Raw genomic sequence first — 25939 nt, 5'->3', positions numbered from 1 at the left:
CACACCAGACACAGATGTTTCTCAAAACATATCCTGTAGGCCTATCCTATTTTCTATTTTAGTAGCTCCAGGCTGAAGACAGATACTACTGTACTTTTTTTTTAGCTCCCATGGAATCCACTATCCCTGCAGTATTCGTTTTTTTGGGGCAAAATATCACTATGATTCCATAAAGTATAAATATAGGCCTACCTTGTTCCATGAATCAATTCATTTTAATTAGGTGTTTTGCCACCAGCGTATCTTCTTAAAAGGGATACGGAATTGTCACTTTATACACATTAGGATTAAAAGGTTTTACAATTAGATATGAATCACACGTGAGCACGGCTAACTCTAAATCCTCTACCAATTCATGTTTCCGACTGCTGAAAAAGTTTGACTCGTGTGAAAGACACTGGGGGCGAAGCCCTGTTCCGTGCTCCACCCCAGGTATTTGACGTCGCCAAGTCTTTGTCTACGGAACTTGCAATTCTGGCTATCCACCGTGAGTCGGGACTTTGCTAGGCGCTTTCTCTGGACTTCAGCACGCAGACAACACGGTCTATGTCTGTATAGCACCCACAGCGCGCTGAAGATCGCAAAAAACTTTTCGGCAACTGTCTGATTGTCCCGTCTTTGTTGGAATTTAAGTAAAAGTGGATGCAAGTTTTTTGAAGAGCATTTTTCATCGTATTGCTGTTGTTTTTAGTTGGTGTACTCACTTGTGAAACATTTTATTTTAATCCAATGTTTTGTTGCATGCTTTATGTTTTGGAAGAGTCTGGAACTCTTACAGTTTGAACACTAGAAGAGAAGCTACTTTCTGAAGGGGACACCTTTTAAACTTTCCCCCTAACCATTTTTGGTACTTAAACACTTTCACTGGTGGCCAAAGAACTGTTGTGAATGAAGAAATCTTTGCGTGAACTTTTAGAGCCAGCGAAGTGCAAGGAAATCAGCGCGTTTCTCCATGAGGACACTCAACGTGGGAGTTGAAACTCAGTACTAGCTTTACAACTGAGTGCCCATTTTATTTTAAATTTTAAAACGCGAGTTTAAAACAACTTTTTTTTAACGCCGCAATGAAGACAATGTTAGTATTTTCTACGCTATGCACATTGGTCTTGCTTTTTGTTTCGGCGAAAGCAGAGTCGAAGTCGAAAAACTGCAATGAAGTGAAGGCTGCATACAGATCCAAGGGCTTCAACGCCAATGATGTTCCTAACAAAGGGATACATGGTGAGTTCGCAAAATACTTTTTCATGAATAACTGGAAGGTCGCCTTCTTATTTACAATAATCCCAAATGTGTTCAGGCCTATGTCACAGTGTAATTGTCGCTTCCTCTGTTAGGCTGGTAAATTCTTGAAGTTGACTTGATTGAAGCATCTTCTCAGTTGTTAACAGGAATCATACCTGATATAACAATGTAATACCTTGCACATGTGAGAAACCAGCTTGCATGTCTCTTCTTTGTTAGATAATGAAGTTAAACTACACAATTTGAACTTTTCCTGGCCAGTAATAAAAAGATAAGGCCTAGGCCCATCTGTGGCATACCAAGTGACAGATTTAATTGGTATTAGTGACTAATGAATGGTTCATTATGTATCCCATTCCTGTATCTTAATTCGGATATACTTCGGATGTAGGCTGGTGCGTAAACCTATACTCACCAATATAGGAAACAATTGTTGCTGAATTACAACAACAGGAACTAAAGCAATATACAAACTTCAACCGCAGTACAAGCAACAGGGCCTCTGTTTACCTCCAAGCTTCCGATGGCATTGAAGTCGTGACTTTAAGCAAGTATATTGATTGAATAGATGACAGTAGTTGGCTCCAACGTTGCCTGCTTTTACAGTGCCGTTTTCGACGGTCTTTTTTAAACATTGTAACATCAGTCTACTCTGAACGGGAGTCTAGCGCCAGTAACCCCCTGTCCCCCTCCCCTTCTACCCGAGAGTTTTAGGCAGGTTATTTGTGTTACCAGTGTAAGTGCAGCAACCAGTCTACCACCCCATAGTGTAGCAAAACTAGTGAATGTTTAGGAGTTCAGCGTTATGGTAACGGAAACTTTTTTTTGGAGGGGGGGCGTCTTACATGGCCTTACAGTGAAGCATTGAAAGGAGCGGAGAAGGGGGGATGGGGGTTAAGAAATTCCTCCCTATGACTCGCATTCTTAAATCCCTCCCTTCTTCCGTGTTCCCCCTTTCATTTATTTGGGGGTACATTTCATGTTTTGCAACGTGTTGTAACGTTTTGGTCACTGGTCGTTAGTTCCAGGCAGCTTGCTCTTGACTTGTAGTTTTGTTTGCATAGACAAATAGGCAACCGTTCAAATTTGGTTTGAGTTTAGAAATGGATCCAATAGACATGACAACTGTTGCCAGGTACTGTTATATTTACATGTCAATTAATCTTCAAGATTATTTTGTTTTATGTACCACTCTGTTTAAATCATAAAGAGTGGTATGAAAAAAAAGTCAATTCAGGCAAGGCCACATATGCCTGAGGTGTTTTTTTTCCCTTCAGGACACCTTCCAATCATGGAAAATGCTCCCCATGTCTGAATTGGCTCATTCGAATTTCACTTGTATGGCTCCCTCAGGGTAACCAAAGACTAGTTTTTTGCATTTCACACAAGCCTGTTGGCTCTTTGTCTTGTGGTTGTATGTCATTGTCATGGAAAGCACCATTGAGTGTACCCCAACATGTCTGCATTTATTGTGGTGGATCTCTGTGTTTTGTTGTGATGGTTCTGAATGAGGGCCATTATAGAGGGCAGTTGTGTTGAGAAGGTTTCAGTGTGCTGCACGCACGTGTCTCCCCACACAATGAAGACCCGGCCCACGCCTGTCTAGGCCTTGGACAGGGCCCACCTCAACGAGCAGCTCTTTGTCATCGATAGGAGAGAGACTGAGATAATTGATCCAGAGAAAACGACCAGGCCGTACTGTCGTCAGAGGACTAGGGCTCTCCAAGCGCAAAAGAGGGACACAAAGGTCCCTTGCTCCAGGATAACAATGTTTGGCGTTGCTAGGGAGAAAACGTCCCGGAGGCTGAAGCCTAATTGAGCTCCCTCCTCTGTCTCTGGCTTTCACAGTTGTAGCACTTCACCTTGCGGCCAGTCAAAACACTCTTTCTCCTCGTTCGCTGAATGAGTCTGAGTGCATCAGCCAGGCACCAGCACCAGCCCAGCAGACGCACACAGGAAATTAGGTCTCATCCCTGCCCTTTCCTCCAACCTGTGTGCTTTTTTCCTCCGAGTTGAATCAGAAAGGGTATTATAATCATTATTATCGTCATTTAACAACAGTGACATTTTCTGTTAATCATTCCATTCCCCACAAACACTCCAACCCTGCATCACCTGAATATCAGTGTTTATTAAACTCCAAAATTATAACCATAAATCAGAGACTTACACTGTGCTACACTGTGCTTCTTATTTCAGATGTATCCCTTCTCAAACCACAAGCATCTTTTGTTATGACTCAAGGCACGGCGATAACAATGTTTGTAACCATTCCTATTAGAGATTGCTCAGTGGGAATCCAGGCTAAGCTTCCATAGAAATGTTTTAATGCAATAGAAACTGTAATGGACAAACTCAATGCCTGGACATGAAGTGATATTTGGAGTAACAGCAGACTTGATTGTTAAATGCAGTCTTGATCCCATGTTCCCAATCTTGCACTCGACTCACGTGGTGCTAGTTAAGGCCTCATTTCTGATCTCCACTCAGTTGTAACGGGGTCCCGGCTGTTATTGTATTTTGAGTTGCACTGAGAATAAAGGATAACTTCTACTTGCTAGAGACTGCTCTTGCCACTCTACTCTTTTTCCTAATCTCATATAGGGAACCCTGCTGGAACCCTATGGATGACAAAAAAAGACAAGTGCGTGTGTGCGTGCATAGGTGTGCATGTGAGTCATGGATAGCGAATATATGTGGGTCGGATAAAATCACTGCCTCAGTGTCTGATCGCTGGCGTACATGTTGAGCAAGTGTGTGTATGTGTCAAAGTGCTTTAGTGCACAGTGGTGTTGGGGGACATGCTCTTCAAAAGAGACAGAAAACAGAGCGCTTAACACTGACCAGATTGGTATCTACCATGTCAACAGCTCCTCATTCCAGGGCTGCCTTCTCTCCCTCTCTCTTACTCTCTCACTCTTTATCTATCTCTCTCTCTCTCTGACTTTCCCTTTTTCTTTCTATATCTGTCTTTGCTCCTCAAGCAAAAATCTGCTTTGGTTTACACTGGGAGTCTAAGCTGACGTCATGCGTCAGGTATGGGACAGTGGCAAGATCAAAGTGGAGAGAGGGCAATGGGTACATTTCCCTCTCATCTGCACGAGGAACATCCAAGCTCATAATCAGTACGGCACATTATGGCTGAAACTCAAAGCGACTATGACCTCAGCACATTGGCTTCTCAGAGAGCCAGAGCCATTCTGTGGTGGTCTCTTTCCTCCCCCCAACAGGTCTCTGTAGGTGGCTGGCTTGAGCACCCCATGCATCTTTATGGCTTGGTAAATAATGGGTTGTGTTATTGCGATGACATTCAGAAGATAAGATAAGATGAGGAAACTGGGACACAGTCTGTCAAGGCTTTTATTGCTGGAGGCCAGTCTTTGTGGGAGTGTGCTTTTGGGGTCAGTCTGAATGTGTCCCACTGTTCTGACGTCTTTAATGATTAACTAATAAACTACTGGGCTACAATCTTGTTTTATCCCTCAAGGTCACCCCTGTTAAACTTTTAAAGACGCAACCAAGCAGTTCTTTCTCTTGAATTTATTTATATGAGAATATGTCATGATGACTGTACGTATTACCAACGTATTATTCGGTTATTGTATTTCATGTGTTTGTTTTCCTATCATGACTTGGAGCAGTCGTGTCATTAGGGTGTGCTCAGTTGGCAGTTTTCTCTGTCAGTTTAATCGGTTTCTGCCTCCAACTGCCATCTCATCTACCACCTGCCAGCCAGACTGTAACTGCTCATCTTGAGTTAGTAGATAAATCCAGAAGGAATCTTAATGAACAAACACTGTGAAACACGTCTCCCCTGTTTATTGTTACCAGACCAGTAGTTAATAGTTGATAACTAGTCAGCCACTTTTCATTCTGTCTCAGTGTCATGCTGCTTATGTAGTCTAAGATGCTGGTCAATATCTGGGGTCTACTTCCTGATTAACTTAAGAGCAAACGTCCAATAATCAGAGGCTTCAAAATGGCAGCTAGATAATGAGATGGTTCCTGTTGCTCTGCCTTGGTCTGTGTATGCGGTCGGTCTCCTTGGTAACTGTTGACAAGGCTCCTGTGCGTAATTGAGTTTGGGTGTCATGAGGAAGAGGTCTTGTGAACCTGGGGCTTGCTCGGCTGCTGGAGCTGTGAGAGACAGACAGCTTGATAACGAGAAGAAGGCTGCAAACAGGAAGTGAGGCACGTAGCTGAGTGTGGAACGAGGTGTAATGCCATGAGGAACCAGTCTGGACCGGGTCAGACCGGGGAAGACGGGGGCTGAGTGAGTCGGTCAGGGAGTGTGGGAGTGAGGGACTGGGTAAGAGTGAGGGAGTCGGGGAGTGAGTAATGATTAACTGGGTTAGGGTGTCTGGTGAGGAGTTTGAGAGCACGGCTGGACTGTGGAGGCCCGGGGGTTATCTCAGGTAATGTACACTGACTAACCTTGAATCTCAAGGCTCAACTCCTGTTTTAACAGTTCAAGCATGAGCACCTTCCAGGCCACATCTGATCTTAGAGGGAGCTACTCCTTCATGAAAAATGGTTTTGGTTTTCAAAGCACCTCCGCTTCACACTTAAACAGTGTAGCGGGGAGAAGGGGAGGTGGGGGGGCCACGTGTCTGGCGGCGTGCTGGGGTGGCGGGCAGCTCTCTTATCGGTTTCCTGTAGCGCGGGGCTGGGGAGGCAGCTCCGCGACCTGTGTTTCTGATGGCGCCCAGCTCTGCTCTGACCTCCGTTGCGGCTTCCTTATCACTCTTCAGAGACAAACAGCCTTATCAATCCTCCACCGAGCAAGGTCTTCTGCAGGAAGGACCCAACCCAGCATGCAGGGTCGTGCTCTCTCTCCCTTCTCTGTTCTTGAGCAGTTTATTCCATGTTCCCAACCCATGGGATAAGCTGGACGGTTTCTGCCGGCGCTGGACGGCATTCGTCCTGCTGCATCCACAACAGCAGCTGAATGGGAGCTTCTGTAGAGCAAACGTCCACACTCTCTGCTATCTCTCCCCAGCCACAGCTCAGGCTTGCACTCTTGTCCTCCCCCGCCTGCCCTCCCTCACCCCCCACCCCAATCCCATGGGGGGTGGATGCAGTGTGTAGGAACAATGGGGCACCCCCCTTTTGGCCAGTCTGCCCCCCCCTCCCTGCAACATTCCAAACCGGACCACCAAGACCCACACACAGGGAGCCCCCAAACTGAGAACAACAACAACAAAGAGAGGAAGAAAGAGAGAGAGATTTACAGGGGTTTTCAGTGAATTGTGACTGACTAAGAGTTGGTGATAGAGCTAGCGTGTGACACAGGCTCGGGGAATTCAAGGGAGTTGGAAGTAAAGTAACATGGCTCCAGGCTAGATGCATGGGCTGTGACTCACCCTCTCTCCCCCTCACTCATACGCCCATAAGGACACGCAGGGACATATAGCCTGTTGCTCTCAATAGCCTCTGGCCTTTATTGAACACTCATGTGTCTCCCTCTCTCTCCTAGTTTGGCACGGAGCATGTTTTCTCGATGGGGGGGGGGGGGGGGGTAGCTTCATGTAGGGGACTGCGTGTATCTGAGGCGATCCGTGAGGAGGAATCTGGATCTGGGTTTGTGGTTTCCCACACTTGGGCTTGATGGGAGCACCCCTTGAAACTCCTTGTTAACACGTCCTGTTTGCATGCTGTTAAGTCGGCAGTCTCTCTCCCTTTCTCTCTTCTTCCCCCCTTCTTCCTGACTGACATATCAGTTCCCTCTCTCTGCCTTTTCCTCTCGGAGGAGCTCCACTCTTAACAGCTCCTGAGAGGGCTCTGTCTTTCTCCTTCCTCCCTTTATTCCCCCCATCTTTCCTTCCTCACGCCTTGGTGAATCCCTCGGTTTTCCAGTTCAACATAATGGTTTACAATCACTTTCCTGCTGCTTTTTTTCCTTCCTTCTCCACACCCTGTTTCAGAGACTTATCCTCTTCAGCACTCCCTCGCTTCCCTCCCCCCACCCTCATTCCCTCCCTATCAATCTCCCTCACCCTTGTTAGCTCTCTCCCCCTCTCGGTCTGTGTCTATCTTCTCCTCCGGGTTTCTCTGTGTGGGAAACTGTCCAGATGATTTCCGTGCCAAAACCGACTACTGCTGCTGCTGTCGTTTTCACACACACGTCTCCCCCAGGCTTTGCTGTCATGCCTCAGCATACCAGCGACTTGTCGTTTGCTATTGTCACACACAGACATGCCGCTGCTCCCATGCCAACGCTGTTGCAGCGTGGCTCAGATACATTCGCGCTGCTCCACGTTGCCGCTCCCCTTTGCTGGGGAAGTCCTTTATGCGGGAGGTGGTGGGTGGTGTATATCTTTTTTTTTGTTTTTTTGTTCCACTGATATGTGAGCTGCTGTGTGTCTCTTTTGTGTCGATCCCATCGGAGCTGGTGTCACTCGGCCAGCTGTGAGGAGTGTGGAGCGAGGCTGCAGGCACTGATCCCAAACTGCAGGGTGGAGGCTGGACCCCCTGACCCTCCTAGCTGGCTGGCCCACACTCAGCCCTTACAGGCCTTCACTTCCTCACTCACTCAAGTCATCCTACTAGCCTTCCGAAGAGGCACCAAGGACAGTATGGAACTCACCGTGTAATTCAGTCACGATTTATTAAACGCAGCGATAGTGAGTATGATGATGACCAGGATGATTATGGTGATGATTAGGTTGGGAGTGTTTCCAAAGGTCTCTATGGTTGGGGAGAGGCGTTAGGGCCAAACGCCAGGGACTCTACTGCATGTTTGGGCTGAAACCCCAGTGCTGGGTCAAGGCCAGATGAGATGGAATCCCTGCTAATTACTCCCAAGGCCTACATCAAGACTCCCACCAATGAGGCTCCCACTAACACTTAGCTCAGTTTTCCAAAGTACAGTCGGCCTAATAGGTCACCTAATTACCTAATCCCTCTCTCTGTAGTCTGCTCTTGAAAATGTATAACATAATAATTATTTGAAGCAGAGAAGCAAAGGTCTTCTGCTTTTGCTTTAAAAACTAAATGTTTTGGCCAAACTAGAAAGCTGTGGGAGGCATTCTGGCTTTTGCACATAGCTCCAGGAATTTGACTGACGAGGTGATGCCATGTCTTAAAACTGGTCGTCAAAAACCAAATTTAAAACATGAGCCAACCGCCGGCAGTAGTCCCACTGGCTAAGGTACAATTAGAAAAAAGAGAAACTTTCACAAAGAATAAAATACTTTTTGAATAAAGGCTCCAAAGCTCCCAAATCACCCAGTTGGTGAGTTTGAGGTTGGTTCTCCCTGGAAGAAAAACTAGCCTTTGTGAGGAAACCAGAGACAGACATTCTGGGAGAAAGAACCCATCTACATTATTGAAGCGGCACAACCAGCCTCATATCTGCCATGATTTATTGACATTCAGTCCACATCGGTGAGGAGAGGGCCGAGGAGTCCATGACTCAAGCTCAATAAACCATTCTACCTTTAGGTTTAGGTTTTCGAGCTTCCTTTGACAGTTGGCTATGAGTGGTTTTCTTCCCACCGCCTACGCTGGGTGTCCAGTTTCCTTAAGCCCAACAGGTATATCAGAATCATTGTTGCCCTTTTGTAGCTTTGAGGGCCCAGAAACCTGATCTTGTACCTGACCTCATTCTGCCTGGGGGTCTTCGCCGGGCCTGTCCTGCCTGCCTTCAACATCTGGTGGATTTCAGCTGCTCTTGGATGTCTGTTATAAACATTGTCAAAGACTTCCCCTGTCCTGATGAGGGGCGCTTAGCCTTTTACTGACTAGGATGAAATGTATTGTTTGTGTGTTAGAACTTGAAAGGCACTCATATGGTGGATCTTGCCGATGTATTGTCTTTTTTCATTTCTTTTCATCCTTTTGTGATGTCTCTTGAACTCTTGCCTATACGTGCTGATGGTTTGCTTTAAAAACATGTACGTTTTCAACAAAAAAGAAAGAAGAAAAAAACAGTTTCAAAAAGGTATCCAGAAAGGCCCAAAACACTGATTTACTGGTACTGTGAAGCATGTTTGAGTGAGGACACATTTGTAAGCTTGACAGAAGTCAGTAGTCCATTTCTCTTGACAGCCCAACATTGTTTGTGTAAGGCTCCCATGGTAAAGCACTTGGCCTTAAGTAAATAGTGTTTTTCAGGCCCTCTTTTAAAGTCTGTTTTCATTTGTGTGCTGTGAGTTAGTGGAAAAAGGGAGGGCTACTGAAGAGTCGACGGGAAGATCTTTTGTGCCTCGTTCCTTTTCCTCCTCTCTTCCCTTGTGATAATCACGCTGTGCTGTAACTTGTCCTCTCCGTTTGTCTGCAAAACCTCGGCCTGTCTCTGCAAAGCTGGGAGATAACACGCTCACAAACACACACACACACACACACTTGTTTGTGCACGCACGCACACACAGCCCCAGACTGCCAAGCTGGAATCCACGGTAGAGGCCCTAGATCAAACGGAGAAACTCAACCACTCATAAAAGGCACATACCTGGAAGAAGGACGCACAGAGAAATGTTGGATTAACGGTCTTAGCTTAAATCACATCCTCTGTCTCGAATGGATTCACTAGATGTTTGTTGCACAGGTTGCTAGTGCTGGTGGTTTTAGCTTTTTCTTTCAGTGATGTCATGGGTGGTTTGGCCCACCCTTGTGTCTGTGAGTAGCTGTCTGTGGTGTGTAGCTGTCTGCCATAGGAGTCCCCAGAGATGTTCGATGTCCTCCACTCTTCTTTCTGTTGTACTCTTCGGCAATGAGATCCACCATTGTAAACGAACACGACATTGACACTCACATTGCCCTACGCACGCACACACACACACACACACACACACACACACACACTCACTCACACACATATTAATAGTGCTTTCCCTTCAAGACAGAGAGAGGTGGGAGTACCACCTGAACCCATTTCTCTTCAGCTGTACCAACAACCTCATCTACATTCAGACGCTACATGGGAATAAAGTTCACACTGCATTGTAATTCACTAATCTGGAACCATGTTTACCTCACGCTGGCTCACATGCAGAGATCCGTCCGTCCAGAACCGTCCTCCTATAGCATTCAGATGAGACGGGAATACAACTGCAAGCTCATGAAGCTCCCAGGGTTTTCTGTGTTCTGGTGTGAGCAGCTCCGCTGGTGAGCGTAGGCCGCTTGGTGACTTTTTAAATGTATGTGGGGAAGTTAAAATCATTGACAAAGCAGTGACCTGGGAAGTGGTGTAGGCAGGGAGCTTTTGTGTGGGGAGACAAAGGTGGAGACGCAGGGCTGGGGAGGGAGACGGGAACAGACACTGAGCGAGAGGCCAGGGCCATGTTATGGAATCTCCCCAGGGGCTTCTGGGTAAATGTTCATGGATGACAGCATTTTGGAATGTTCACAAATGGAGAGTTTTAATTGGCCGGAGGCCCTGACTGGCTTAGCAATCAGAGATGGACTCTGGTGGCAGGGGGTTAGGATTTATGGGTCTCAGTGTGTGTGACTGTGCACCAGTTAGAATGCATTCCTTTCTCCAATTTCTTTCCCTTCTTTTACAACAGGGTGTTTTAGTTAGTTAGGAAAAGATTTCATGGTAAATTTCCAAATAAATGGGGAGGGGACCTGTTCTCAGTGTTACTGAGACGTACTGCTGTCAGGTAGTGTTGGGCCGTGTAGTGAGGGAGAGTAGACAGCTCAGTGTTACAATGGTTTTCACCCTGACTTCTGCTCCTTCATGTTATTCAGTTTTATCAATGTCGTGCCATCCAAAAAAGCAAATCCTGGCAGTTTGGTGTTTTGACAGCTGCGTTTTGTGAGAGATTTTAATCCCTGATTTATTTAAGGAAACATAATTTTCTTTCACAGATGCTTTCCATGGTCTTGCGGCTGGCTGTCTAGTTATGCTAACTGTAAAATATCTCCCTCTCCAAATTGAATTCTCCTTAACCTAAGCTCCTGAACCCATACGGGAATGTGGAGCATTCTTCTAAATGGATTAAAAAGGGCGAGTCAAAGCGCATGTTACAAGGCAGGCTACTATTTCTCTCGGCCTGTCTGCACCCACTACTGTTGAAAGGACTGTGAAGCATGTCGGTGTCTCTCTGTGACCTGGTGGCTTGGTTTTAAAGTTAACTTCCTGTCTCTCCGCCCCGGCGAAGAGTGGCAGCTGGGATGCTCATTACTCGCTCAGCCAGACGATACAAAACTAATCATTAACTTTGTGTGACTTCTCTAACCACATGTATTGAGGTTAAAGTTGTTTTCAGCAGTATCTGTTGCATTCTTGATGTACCCTTCAAATAATTGGTCACGCCACACAAATGGGTACTCCCATGCAATAAACTCTGGTATTGTATTAACATTGAGTCATGCTTTTATGCTGTCATTTTATGGTTACATAGTAATCCAAGAGAACACCCGGGACTCTGAGGACAGTCCACATGTTCTGTTTCCACATTTTCTGTTTCGTCATCGAAACAGAATGGCAGATCCACATGGTTCTGATTGGCCACAACAGAGCCACAGAGGAAGTTCTCACGTCGTCGGCGATGGTGGCCGGGGCGAGAGCGGCCCGGGGTTGGCTGTGGTGTCTGTGTGCTGAAAGCTGCTTCCTGCAGCCCGCCCGCAAGAGGCTGTATGTCTGCGCGGCGTGGGATATCCTGCTCGTTAGCACACTTCCTCGTTAACACAGCACCTGCCCTCCCCCCAGGCCGGGGGGGGTGGGGGGTCTGCCCAATAACTCGCCTGGCGTTGAGGGGGATCCATGTGACGTGATAAGTAATTATTCGCTAGTAGGTTTCGAACTCGTGTTACATTGACACCCTCTCATGAGAGTGTAGCTCCATCATTTATAACACAATCCGACACTCTTCCGTACTTATTCATAACAAGGACATGCATAAACGGGGCACTTTGTTGTGTCAGTGTACCAGTCATGCGGAGTAAGCGCATTCATAAAAGTGAGACGAGGTACTCCATTGTACAGCTGCGCTTTGCTGAGCTGCTGAGTCCGAAATGCCAGGCCCAGAAGAGGAATAGAACAAGCTGAAGCTACCGTATTAATGACTCGGCCCCTGACTCGGCTGCCTCCATTTTGTTTAGAGCTTCTTGGCTCGTTCAGAGCTGCCCGAGTCAGTCCACCCAAGGATGGGAAGCGTTATGAGGTTGTCCAAACTGCTGTAAACTTGTCGTGCCAGTATTTTGAAGGGAGGTGAGGTGGATTGGGAGAGAAGGAGAAAGTAATTCCCTGCCCTGATGATCTCCATATGAGCAGTTTAGTCTCTAATAATGGTCTCCGGTTACAGGAGAACGTTGTTTAACATTTTCCCCCTTGCGGTGGTAACCTCGCAATGAGGTTTGTGTGTGTGTGTGCTTTTTAACATTTGCTTTTACCTTAATGTTTAAAATGTATTAATAGAGTTCCATCTGTTTTCCGGTTGAGTGGGACAGTGGTAGCGGTCTTCTGGAGTTCCATCTGTTTTCCGGTTGAGTGGGACAGTGGTTGTGGTCTACTGATCAAGGTTTAGAAAGGTCTCCCTGAATATCTTGAAACGCTGTCCAAAGACGCAGAGGAACACTGAGCCTTTTCAGCCGGGCCTCTGTTTAACCTTTGAAACACTGCAGAAACAGAGCTGCTGGTGGAGAAGGCTTGTGTTCAGATGTCGGGTGAACGTTCTAGTGTTCCACCTTCCAGTTTCACACAGAGCTCAGTAGGGAAAGCTTCGTGCCAGTGACTTTGTCTCGAGTTGGGTGGATTTTAAAGTGTCTCCTAGGGAAATGATTATCCCTCGGCTTGACTTGAAGTAGATGTGTATAGACATTTACGGAGGCACTGACTTGACTCCGATTGAACGAAGACTTGTGTAAACTGCCTGTTGGGAGAGTGGGAGTAGGAGGAGAAGGAGGGAGAGGTGGGGGGAGAGAGAGATGCAGGAATGGTGGAGAAGAGCAGTACCTGACAACATGCTCTGACATGACAAACTGGAGAAAGAACAACCCTCTGAAAAGTAATTGCTATCATTTTAGAAATGAAATATCTAGTGGTTAGCTGTCTTTTTATCTTTCCCCTCCATTCGACTTAATTTCCCTCCCCTGTAATTCGCCTCTGCGAGGCAGTCAAGAGGTATCATACTTGGAGCAATCGGGCAAAGATGGAATCACTTTGTCAGTAGACGTCACAGTCCTGTTACTGCAACCTTGTATCGGCAGCCATGGCAACCCTGAGTCCTCAACAGACCTCTATCTCAGTCAGAGCTATGTGGAGTAGGGACCGTTGGAGCAGTCAAGGAAAAAAACAAGTAGAAGAAAAAGTTACCCGACAAATGGTCCCACTCCTCCAGCCTGGGGATAATTACAGCTCTGGATGAGGTGAGGTTGGGGGTGAGCAGGGAGAGAGGGGGTGGAGAGGGTGTTATGACTGCAGGGCGTGTAGATTTACACCAGTTTCTGTGTGAGTAATGCTCCAGGCCATGTTTACCTCCTCCGCATCCACTGTAGGGAGCTATCAGAGTGACTGACTTAAGGAAGAGAGCTTCCAGAGTGAAACCTTATATTTCACAATCTCGGGGCTGGGATACATGACACTTTGGCAGGCAAATGACAGCAATTTACTGATAATCAAGTTATTTTCCTGACATCCGTATCCTCTTTGGGTGTGCTGCTTTCATGTGTTACCTCAGCACCATTTGTTGCTGCTGTAATCTTAACAGGAATCTAGTTGGTGGCTTCAGTTGTGTGTGTGTGTGTGTGCCCTCAGCCAGACAGGGGTGTGGTGTGAAGAGCGGCTGGCGGACTGTTGCTGTGATACGTTAGTGACAGACGCCGGTCGTTGGTCAGGGGGCAGGCGGGGACCCCAGGGCCTCCTTCATGGCGCTCTTTTAGCGGTCTCTGTGGCGGCTGGAGTTCAGCAGGCTACGGACTGAAATAATCCCCTGGGGAATTTATGACTTCTGACTAAGAGTGTTTGTGTGTGAGAGAGAGTGTGTGTGTGTGTGTGTGTGTCATTTAGTATTTTATAGCTGTGTGTATATCTGTGGTCTTCAGTGTGTGTTAATCTCTGTTTGTTTGTGTGGGGTGTAAGGCGTGTGTGTTTGTGTGTGAGGTGGGTGAACTTGCTGGTGGACAGAGGGGTCAGGGGACAGGACCTCTCTCAGAGGAGTGGCTGTTAACCTTTCACCCTGGCGGTTAAGCCTGCAGGGTGGTGAGGGTGAGGTGAGCAGGGGGGGATTCCGTCTGGGCCAGTCAGGGCCACATGATGGCAGGCATAGGGGGCGGTGTGGTGTCTAATCTGGGTTTTGTCCACCATGCATTTTCACCTCCCCCACCATCCTTCCTGAGAACCCTGGTTAGAACGTCAAAGGGAAGTGACTTATTTTATGAGGCGTTTAAAAAGAGAATGGTGGTCGCCCACAAAGGAGAAGCAGGGAGCACTGATGAATAACATGACACACAGTCACATGTTTGTTTACAAGCTTATGTTCTCTTGTTTTGACCACCATAAATACTCATTTCTCCTTTTGATTGACACTTGAACAATGCCACCCCTTGGATCCCCATGTAATTAGGAAGCGAGACAAACGAGGTCTTTGAAGGGTCTCACGTCTGTGACAAAGTGTTTTACCCAGCTCCCCCCCCAAACACAAAGGCTCCTGGGAAGTCCCTCTGTCACCCTTCACATCCACTGATAACGAGCAATAGATTCCTCATAAGGCATCATGAGAAGGACTGAACATTTCGAAACCAAAGACTTTATTTGTTATTGAATGGGCATAATGCGTCTTCCATTTCCCAATTGATTCCCGGGGATTTGAGTGGCGGGCTGCCTTTATGCCAAATGCACTTTACCTCATAAAAGGCTTTTCAATTTCAGAGACAGTGGCAAGAAATACATGTCTGGTTCTCATTTGTACACTGTGACTACTGCTAGTTTCCTCATGGATGAATCCCTTCAGAGAGTGTCTGCTGCTGTGGCAAGCAGGGGCCCTGGTGGAGTGCTGACTGAATGGCTGTGTGTGTGTAGGTAGTGTGTGTGTGTGTGTGTGTATAGGTAGTGTGTGTAGTGTGCCCACTGCTTATTTTGGGTCGCTCTCCCCTCCAATCATGCTGGTACAAAGAGGTATGTGTTGGGCAGTGATGCGATGTGTGAATGTGCTTAGGTAGTGGTTGCCAAATCTGGGTGTGTTGACCTTGTCCCTGAAATATGGGGACTAGTTTGGTGGTGTCTTCCCTTCTCTTTGGTGCATTGGGAAGAGATTCATATTTTAATATAGGTTAAGCTGCTCTCAAACTCAGCACGCTCAGTTTTTTTTCTGTGTCCCTATTTTGCATTGACAGTTGCATCAGTGTCTTATGTATGAGATGGTTATTTGTTTATTTTGATGTTGATTCTTGCGTAAGTGATCACGATGTTTGTGTGGCGTGTATCCACAGGAAACATCTTCATCTCACACTAGTCTAGCTGTTGGGGGGGCTGAATAGGAATTAATAGATGTAGGTCTTCTATTAACATCCCACATTGGTTTCTTGTTCTGCGGCCAAGTGTCTGCTAGCTACAGCCTCACGGCTGACTTTCATTTAGTATGAAAAGGTGGGGACTTCAGTTGAAAATGTTCTCTGTGCGGGAAAGCAATGTGTTGCCCGTGACGACGGTGTGGAGGCTGCCTGTGCAGGCGCGTAGGCCCAGGGTCGCTTGGCGCAGGCGGGGGAAACCAAACAGGCTCATGGAGCCTGGGCAGAGTGAAAGGACCCCTGTGTTCTCCCCAAAGTCCAACAGCCGTGTTTAGAAAGAAAGAAAAACAAAACATTATTGCAGCTGCAATTTTGCATTCGGCCTCCTCTACCCACGGCCGACCTCACCCCCGTGTTAATGGGATGTTGAGCTCACGCCGACCACCCCTTTCTCAGACACTTGTTCTAACTCCAGAGGACTCGGTTACATTTTGAACGGTCACTTTGTTCAGTCGGAGAAGGCAGAACGTCTTGGGACAGTGTCTGCCCGGAGCTTGTCAGCTTGTTCAACATCCTGCTTTAGACTTTTCTGCGTAGTTGAAGCCGCCCAATGTCAGTCCAATCTCCAACCCCCCCCTCTCTCTTTCTGGGTTACACACACACACACTGTCAGTCTCCTATGAGAAGCAGCTGTAGAGGTGCAGTGTAGAGCGTCTGGACTGACCGGGGCTCAGAGCCGCTCATGTGGGCAGAATAAAACGGCTCAAACTGAAACACGTAAATCAGCATTTCTCCTCTGATGTGAAAACAAGATGCCACTGAAGAATTCTTGGACCGTAGCCAGGAAGACAATATGTGCTTGCCGCACCTGAATGTGTGTTGGTATGCACTTGCTTGTGTAAGAATGGTCATGATGGAGGTCTTGAAGTGTGTGTGTGTTTGTTAAGTGAGTGTGGTGGTGTGATAGAAGTGTGTGTGTGTTATGTGCGTGTGATGGAGCTGTAGAAGAGTGTGTGTGTGTGTGTTATGTGCGTGTGATGGAGCTGTAGAAGTGTGTGTGTGTGTTAAGTGCGTGTGATGGAGCTGTAGAAGAGTGTGTGTGCGTTACGTGCGTGTAACAGAGGTATAGAGGTGTGATGTGTGTGTAACCCTGTGCTCCGCCCCCTCCAGGAGCTCCGCTGAAGGTGTGTCCCCCGGGAGTGTCCTGCTGCACCCTGGAGATGGAGGAGAAGCTGAGTCAGCAGAGCCACTCAGACCTGAAGGCCCCAGTCTCCCACCTCAGCAACAACCTCCAGACCACCTTCAAACAGAGACACAACCACTTTGACCGTAAGGAACACACACACACACACACACGTCATGTTGTAGCTGGTTTGGTTTTCACTCCTAGGCACACTCATACATTTCCCTGCCAACACACATACACAAACACACACACACAGAGTATTGGGCTGTTGATCCCTTGCTTATCTCCTACTGCCAGTCAATGCTCAGTCTGCAGAGTTGCAGCCCTTGTGCAGCGAGGTTTTGACAGACACTCCCACCTGCCAGAGCAGAGACACCCAGTCTGTGTGTGTTGACCCCTCCACCTGTCTCACAACGTCTATGTCCTGGGTCCCCGTGTTCCCCTCTCCACCCTCTCCACTCTCTCCTGGCCTGCTGGGGGAGCCAGGCCTGCTCCCAGATGGACCGCGCAGACGCTCACAGGGCCCTTCTTGCACATACTTCCTGTTCTGTGTGTTGCGCGTGTCTGTAAATATCTGGATCAGGTTTCTCCTGTAGGGAGGATGCATGGGAACATGCAGCAGTGCTGAGTCACTGAGGAAAGGGACAGTCTGGTCACTGTGCTGAGTCACTGAGGAAGGGGACAGTCTGGTCACTGCTGGGGGGCTCCCAGGGCCGCCCCAGGGGGTAGATACTGGGGCAAGGAAGGGTGGAGAGGGTGATGGGATGATTGTGATCAGAAACACACACACACACACACTCCTGCCACACAAACACACTGTCATGTGTTCTCAGCCCCAAGTCTTCACATGTTTTGCTTGGGGTTTGGGACGTGTAGTGAAAGACCTTAACAAGAGGGGGCTGGGGGGGGTGACAAAAGGATAGTCAGTTACATGGAGCATGTGTATTGCAGCCAGATGTGAACAGGAATTTGACGTGTTGGAATGCAGTGGCTGCTTGAGCTCCCCCCCCCCGTCCCCCGTCTCTCTCTCTCACTGCCCTTTGTCCCATCACTCTTTTTCTTTCATTCCTCTTTCTCCACACTTTTCTGTTCTCCCCCCTTCTCCCTCCAATGCTCTTTCTCTTCTATGTCACACAATTCATTTCTCTTTCCTTCTCCTTTCTGCTCATGATTTTATCTTCTGTTATTATGACTGCTAGCAACCACTTTTCTTCTTTCATTTGTTCTTTGACTGCCCATTCCTCTCTCTTCTCTGTCTCTCTCTGTCTCTCTCTCTCTGTCTCTTTCATTCCCAGCTCTCTCTCTTCCTCCCTTTTCTGTTTGGGTGGAGTGTGTGCTGGTCAGCCTGTTTCTCAGAGCTGTTAGATGTGGGGTACCTTTACAAGCCCTGCTGTGCTCTCTCCTCCACCTAGAGTATGAGACCAAGATTAGGTGGCAGGCTCAGGTTTCTTTCCCAACATTTCCTGTTCTCACGTTGAGCTAACTGGAGCAGGCACTTCCTCCTGACGGATCCACGACAGGAAGTGGGTTGCATTGTATTTACAGTGACTGGAGATGGTAATGATGATGACGCAACCTAATTGCTCATTTTCACCAGTATACATAGGAATAAACACAGCTGCATAGACATAGGAGTGCACACACACAAACAAACTCAGGAAGTGGTGTGTGTGGTTAAGCAGACTCCTCGTCATGCGCCTGGAGGTAGGAGTCATGGCCAATTAAGCGCTGGGCCAGAAATAGTTCCCACTCTCCATTGGTCAGGATTTGTCCCTGTCTGTCTGTCCAGTTGCACTGACCCTGTCCAGTGCAGCTATGTCTGGGAGTTAAGCACTGGGATTAAGCCTTCCCTGCCCCCCAGACACACACACAAACCCCCCCCCCCCCTTTCCACCCACCCACACATCAAGACCCATCCATCCACCACTGTAGCCTGCTCACAGCAGCCTGCTCACAGCAGCCTGCTCACAGCAGGAGGGATGGAATCCCAGAAGAAAAGGGAGAAGCTCAAGGACTAATTGGCACAAATAGGATGCAATTACTGCCTGGGTTGGTACTGGGAGGAGCAGGGTTTATGGTAGCTGGGGGAGGAGTAGGGGGTGCGGGAGGGCAGGGGGAGGAGATTGGGGAGAGTGCAGGAGGAGAAAGGGGGGCGACAAGGTCCAACATGAAGGGAAGGGGGGGTGGGGGGGGGGAATGGTCAACTCTTTTCATGGAGTGATGGATTGTGACTACCATCGGGGCTCTTGAGTGTGGAAATGTAGAGAAACGTTGAGAGAGAGAGAGCGAGGGAAAAAGACAGGAGAGAATATAGAAAGTCTTGGCGGTCATCTGTCTCTTTGTCCCACATGATTCTTGGTTGTCAGGAGGACTTTACTCACGCACACTTCCACTCAGGCTCCTTCCTTCTCCCTGCAACCTTTCACCCACATTTTCTTAAACCAATGGCTGCAGCGGCACATTTTTTGATGGAAAAATCCAGAGGGAGCGAGCAGCTCCGCGGCCTGTTGGCAGATGGCTGGATGTCATAAACCGTTTTTAATGACGATGCAAGATGCTTGTGTAACGCTGGTCTCATACAGGCCCTTAACTTCAGCCAGAGAACCCCCCCCACCCCCCAGTCTCCTAAATGAAAGTTAGTAACCTGAGGAAGGTTTGTGACACCCTCATATGACACGTCTCACGCTCCTGTGCCTGGCTACAGAGTGGGATGTGTTGGATCATCAGGAGGGCTGAACAGACAGAAGATGGAAGTACAGTCTCTCCTCCTCATCCCATGGCTCCTTTCACTGACTTTAAACTTGTGGCTACTATGACATTCCATAGGGGGGGGGGGGGGGGGCTTTTGTTTTATTTTCTGTGAATGGAGTGTGGAGCTGGGTGCCCTCTCGCCTGTCTTTGTGTGTGTGTGTGTGTGGTGTGGTGTGGTGGGGTGGGGCCTAGGGGGGAGGTAAATGGAAGGGCTGCAGTGTTTCCGGTATCCTTGGCGACACAGTGGGGATTTGGAGTTAAAAAAGCCCTCAACTTAACCCGCTCCAAACCACCCCCGCCTTGCCTTCGCCCCTCCCCCACCTAGTTTTTTTTTCTTCTTTTTAGTGTGTCAGTCTGAAGTGGAAGTGACAGCGCTGCTTTGGGACTGTGTGTGTGTGTGTCCTGGTGACAGATTCAGGAGCATTTGGTGACTCCCTCAGAAAGAGCATGGGAACTTTACATTTCAAAGCGGAACAGAGGGCACCCAGAGAAACTGCAATGAGACAGAAGTTTTGTGTATACAAGGAGCAGAAGGAGGGAGAGTTCAGTCCACACAAAGACTGAAAGGGGTGTGTGTATGCGTGTGTGCATGCAAGAGTGAGGTGATTTTTTTTTGTGGGGGGGAGAGTGTGGAATTCTCATTTTGTTCAGATTAAGAAAGTGGGGGTGGTGGGGTGGGTTAGGGGGGGGGGGTGATCGTGGGAGAGGGGGGCTGGATTATTTGGGGTGGGGGGGGGGGGGGGGGGTGATGGACATTCCTCAGGATGAAGTAGGTCATTGTTCCCTGTCTCTAGTGAAGAGAGCCCTCTGAAGGAACTGATGAAGAGAAAGCAGTAGAGGGAGAGAGAGATGTGGGGCTGGAGGGGGGTACAGGTCCCCTACTCGGGGAGGGGACGGGGCTGCATTATTCAGTAATCCTATTGAGAGAGCCTCTGAGGGACAGACCAAGAGAAGCTGGGGAGAAAGGAAGGCCAATGGAATGTGACAACAGAAAAATGCCATTGATGGTGGTCAGTTTGAAGCGGCTTGATGTGGAGAGACGTTTCTGTTGAATGGTGTAGTCTACAGGGACGAGGCAGCTCTGCTCCCATGCTCAGCCTTCAGCCACATTGCCTGAAAGAGACTCCCCCCCCCCCCCCCCCCAACTCTTCTTCCATTTCCAACTGTTTCTCTTCCCATACAGACCAGGTTTTAGGACTTCTGCTGAAGTCAGGAATCCAGGACAGGTCAACTGGAATAAACATCAGTCTGTTTTGATGGTCTCCCAAGCAGGTTGTTCTGCCGTCCGTGGCAGTGTTCCCTGCTGTCGTATATATGGAAGCATGGTTGTTTGTGCTTCTTCAAATTTTCCTCTCCCTCTGTCATAGAAATGACAAGGTTGAAAACATCTTTAAAACAGCCATCTTTAATGTTTTCCGTTCTTTGTTTATGGAAATGTGTACAATGTTTGTTTAGTATACAATCACAGTGTGTCTCAAAATCGTGTTATATTTACAATCCCACAGATAGATATAATTAAATCTGTCTAATTAATTTCAGATTTTTTATATCAAAAGTTGATTAATTTGTGTGTAGCAAGTTAAAAGTGGGTGTACATATTTCGAACATGCCTCGTTCAAACAGGTCTAGTGAGTAGATGGTTTGGAGATAATCTCTGATAAAATCAGCCCTCTGTCCACATGTGGAGCATGTACAAAGTTCCCTGTCTTTTTTTAAATTTTAATATATACCGTCAAGGGGACATTTTATAGTCCCCACATAACATTTCACCACAGTAAAATTCTCTATCTAATTGGGTTTAAAAATGAAGCCAAGCCTATCCCATCTTAAATATTTTTTATCTTGATAGCTGAAAGCCAATGTTAATACTTAACCGCTATTCTCTTGTTCTTCTTCCAAGAGTTTTTCCGGGAATTGCTGGACAACGCCGAGCGTTCTCTGAACGGCATGTTCGTCCGCACGTACGGCCTGATGTATGTCCAGAACGCAGAGCTCTTCAAGAACTTCTTCCAGGCGCTGAAGCGCTACTACGTGACCGGGAGCAGCGCCGTCAACCTGGACGCCATGCTCTCGGACTTCTGGGCCGACCTCCTGGAACGCATGTTCCGATTGGTCAACGTGCAGTACGAGTTCAGCGACTCGTACATGGAGTGTGTCAGCCAGCACACCGACCAGCTGCAGCCGTTCGGAGACGTGCCACGCAAGCTCCGCCTCCAACTGACCCGGGCCTTCGTGGCGGCACGCACCTTCACGCGCGGCCTGTTGCTCATGCCCGAGGTGGTCAACAAAGTCTCCACGGTAAGAGAACGGGCAGGTGATGTGACACACGGGGGGGGGGGGGGGGATCTGGGTGTTGGGGGGTAACATGCAGCCAGTCAAGCTGCGACCACGCAGCCCCCCTCCTTCATCCGCAGGGCCCTCTGTGCTGTCTCAGCAGGTGTGGTGACTGCAGGTGAAGTATGACAACATAATGCAGCGGGCCAATAAACAGTGAACTCCATATCCCAGGGTTTTTCTGACCTATGTCTCCGTTGGGGTGGAAACACTGTGTGTGAGTGAGTGTGAGAAAAGAGAGAGCTGAGCAAAACGTGTGGTTACTCAGGCATAACGGTTTTACAACAGTCCTGGCAGGATGGTGTGTGTGTGTGAGTCACTAATCATTAGCTGCTGCACATTGGACTCCCGCTATAAACCTTCAACCACCACTGCCATGGTCTGATTTATATTTTAAGGAGCAGAGCTTGAGAACATTTGAATTATGAGGGCTCCAGTGTGTCAGTTTGTCTGTTTTTGTCGAGTAGGACCAGATAAAAGGAGCTGTGGACACATTCACTGTCTTTCTACATTCCATTGGTAACTGACCCCTGTGCCCTCCTCTCTCCCTCCCTCCACCTCTACTCCAGGTGAGTGCCTCCCCCAGCTGTGTGCGAGCAGCCATGAAGATGTTGTACTGTCCATACTGCTCCGGCCAGGTGGCCCTGAAGCCGTGTCAGAACTACTGTCTCAACGTGATGCGGGGGTGCCTGGCCAACCAGGCGGACCTCGACACCGAGTGGAACAACTTCCTGGGTAAGAGGAACAATGATTCTATACTTGACTACTAGAATGAGTCTTAAGGTACTTTGACTTGGCATACAGGTGGCTTACTATTTTGGGGTTTTGCCCTTTGTCCTGTGAATTAGTGTCCCAACTGCCATGGCTGGTATCTTATCACTAGTTTTTATAATAGTTGATTGTGTGTGTGTGTACTTGCATATGTACGCGTGTGTGTCAGGCTGTATAGGCACAGTTTACTTTCTCCTGAACCTCTTTTCCTCACTAGGGGGGTGTCTGCTGCCTCCTTGTGTGGCAGCTTAATTTAGGTGCCTTGTTCAGCACCCCCAACCGTTTAACAACCCCCCTTTCAGCTAACACACTGAGTAGCCTGCTGTGTGCTCCCCCCTGGTGGTAGAAGTGGGGAACATCAACACAGGGATAATAAGAAATTAAATTAGAAAGAATTTGAAAATGTAAAGAAACTGCATCCTTTACCCAAAGCAAAGTAATAATTATGTGGTTGTATATACATATGTGTTCGTGGCTGTGTTTTAGATGCCATGCTCAGCCTCGCTGACAGACTGGAGGGGCCCTTTAACTTTGAGTCTGTCATGGACCCCATCGACGTGAAGATCTCAGAAGCCATTATGAACATGCAAGAAAACAGCATGCAAGTTTCACAAAAGGTAGTTTTCAAATTTGTTTAGTAAAGACTGTGTGTGTGTGTGTTCGTACACATATTTGCTTTGTGAGTTTGTGCACGTGACTCACTCCAACCTCTACCCAGGTCTTCCAGGGGTGCGGCCAGCCCAAATCCAGCATGGCCTTCCGTAGCCGGCGCTCTGTCAAGGAAACAGGCTTCACCGGACGCTTCCGTCCCTACAGTCCCGACGCCAGGCCCACCACTGCCGCAGGGACCAGCCTGGACAGACTGGTGAGGGACATAGTCCAGTTCTCTACTACTGAGCAATACCTGTCACAAACACCCATACTGATGGTGTAGTGCAGAGCTGCCCTTCCCAGTTCATGGACAGCTTCTGTTGTTTTTTTGCTAAGCTTCTGTTGTTTTTTTGCTACAGAACAGTAGCTCTCCAGGAACAATGTTGGGCAGCCCTGGCGGAGGCAACATACTTGAAAGTCAAATATGGACAAATATGGTAAATTGAGCACAATTGCTGATCCGTTTGCCACCTACTCTGTCTAGGTAACGGACGTGAAGAAGAAGTTGAAGCATGCTAAGAAGTTCTGGTCCACGCTCCCAGACACCGTGTGTGTCGGGGAGAGGATCACCCTCGGTGACGACTGTTGGAACGGAACCGCTAAGAGCAGGTGAGGTGCCCGGTTCTTACCGTACCACTGATGCTGGGATATCAAGAGAGAGAGACAGAGAGAGAGAGAGAGAGACAGACAGAGAGAGAGACAGACAGAGAGAGACAGAGAGAGACAGAGAGAGACAGAGAGAGACAGAGAGAGACAGAGAGACAGAGAGACAGAGAGCGACAGACAGAGAGACAGAGAGTGACAGACAGAGAGAGCGACAGACAGAGAGAGCGACAGACAGAGAGAGCGACAGACAGAGAGAGCGACAGACAGAGAGCGACAGACAGAGAGCGACAGACAGAGAGCGACAGACAGAGAGCGACAGAGAGAGAGAGACAGAGAGAGAGAGAGAGAGAGACAGAGATAAGATAAGATAATCCTTTATTAGTCCCACAGTGGGGAAATTTGCAACAGTGGGGAAATTTGCAAGATCAGAGGGAGAGACTTGTTTTTATGCCACCCTCTGTCGACATGGAGATTCTAAAATTAATTTTTGCCTCTCTGTTTTAGATACGAGTCTGTCGTCATGGGTAATGGATTGGCCAATCAGGTGTCTAACCCTGATGTGGAGGTGGACATCACAAAGCCAGACATTGTGATTCGCACCCAGATTGCTTTGTTGAAGGAAATGACCAGCTGGCTCAAGGCTGCTCACAGTGGCAATGACATCTCCATTGACAATGGTAAGGAATAAGTACCAACGACCGTTACCAGGCTTGCTTTCCTGTGCTTATCCTTGTCTCTGCAGCATACTGACTCCCCTCTCTTTCCCCCTTCTCTCTCTCTCTCTCTCTCTCTGTCTCTGTCTCTGTCTGTCTGTGTGTTCAGATGAGGATGCGAGCGGAGGAGGAGAGGAAAGCGGTAGTGGCTGTGACTCCCCGTCCTGCGAGGCTGACCGGGACATCTACTTCTCGACTCCGCCTAACCCAGTCAAGCCCCGCGTGGTCCCCGTAGTCAACGTGCAGCCAGAAGCCCCCGCCAGCGTCGCCACGGCACCCAGCAGCATGGCCCTTTTGGTGTTTGCCCTGGCCGTGCTCGCCCCCCTATGGAGATAAAACTGACCAGCGAGGGGGAAAAGAGAGAGTCAAAAAGAAAGAAAAGTGAGACAGACGGAGAGAAAGGGGAAAACTGTCAGAGAGACATTAAATAAGACTGCCTTCAGGACCTCGGTCTGTTTGCCATCGGGGGGGGGGGAAGACTCTTGAGTTATTAATATTATAATAACTTCACTTTAAAAATGTTTGTTTGTTTGTTTTTATAAAAATGGACATCAGTGTACAGCGATACAATATTCTTCCAAAATGATCTTTTTTTGCTCATATTATCCCGATTTAAGTTCCACACATCAGTTCTAGGGAGTCCCCTTGTCACACCACCAACAGTGTTTGAGTTTGAGCATTATATCCCACTATTCATAGTTTAATTGCTACCCTTAAATGGTTGTTATTCCGATTTATTTGAAAAGGAAGCAGTGCGCGGTTCGTATGAATGTATTGAGTACCTGTGTTTGTGTCTGTGTCTCTCTGTGTAGCGTGTGTGCGTGCGTGCGTGTGTGTGTGTGCTTTTCTGAATCTATTCACCAATGCGTTTCCCTTATGAGATCAACTAAGGAATGATGTAGCATGTACTCATGTTTTGTTGTGCATGTTTGTGTGTGTGCTTGCGCTTCCTTTTTAGACATTGGCCATATGTTTGGGCTGGTCAGGGATGGGGAAACAAATACCTGACAGGAACAAAACATGTCTTGAAGCTCTGGACCGGTTTTCAGAGCAAGACAGAACAGAAATCAGGTTGCTCTGTGAAAAATACAATGAATGAAGCTCCAGGGCTAACATTGACATGGTTTGGAAGGAGGAGAGCCTGGTTGGTGAGGGTTTAGTGCTCTCTGCATGCCCATGCTGTGCATACAATTCAGTATGTATGAGTAAGGAAGTGAGGAGTATCACATCCCAGGCGTCCGACCTGTATTTACACTCAACTGGTTCACTGAGTTTATACCTCATGTGTTTT

The 25939-nt window shown here is 47.9% G+C and overlaps 1 protein-coding gene across 1 annotated transcript; it reads left to right on the top strand.

Moving 5' to 3' along the window:
• Positions 1-547: 547 nt before the first annotated feature.
• gpc4 (glypican 4) lies at positions 548-25180 on the top strand. The gene is made up of 9 exons (XM_067247819.1): positions 548-1221; positions 16807-16965; positions 21474-21871; positions 22477-22642; positions 23165-23295; positions 23397-23543; positions 23814-23938; positions 24440-24612; positions 24758-25180. The coding sequence occupies exons 1-9, from the start codon at positions 1065-1067 to the stop codon at positions 24982-24984; spliced, it is 1683 nt and encodes a 560-aa protein (XP_067103920.1). The 5' UTR covers positions 548-1064; the 3' UTR covers positions 24985-25180.
• The last annotated feature ends 759 nt before the right edge of the window (positions 25181-25939 follow it).

This window comes from Osmerus mordax, chromosome 12 (genome assembly GCF_038355195.1).
Source record: "Osmerus mordax isolate fOsmMor3 chromosome 12, fOsmMor3.pri, whole genome shotgun sequence".
Taxonomy (NCBI): domain Eukaryota; kingdom Metazoa; phylum Chordata; class Actinopteri; order Osmeriformes; family Osmeridae; genus Osmerus; species Osmerus mordax.
Note: the sequence above shows the minus strand (reverse complement) of the source record. Positions and strands in the feature narration are given on the sequence as shown.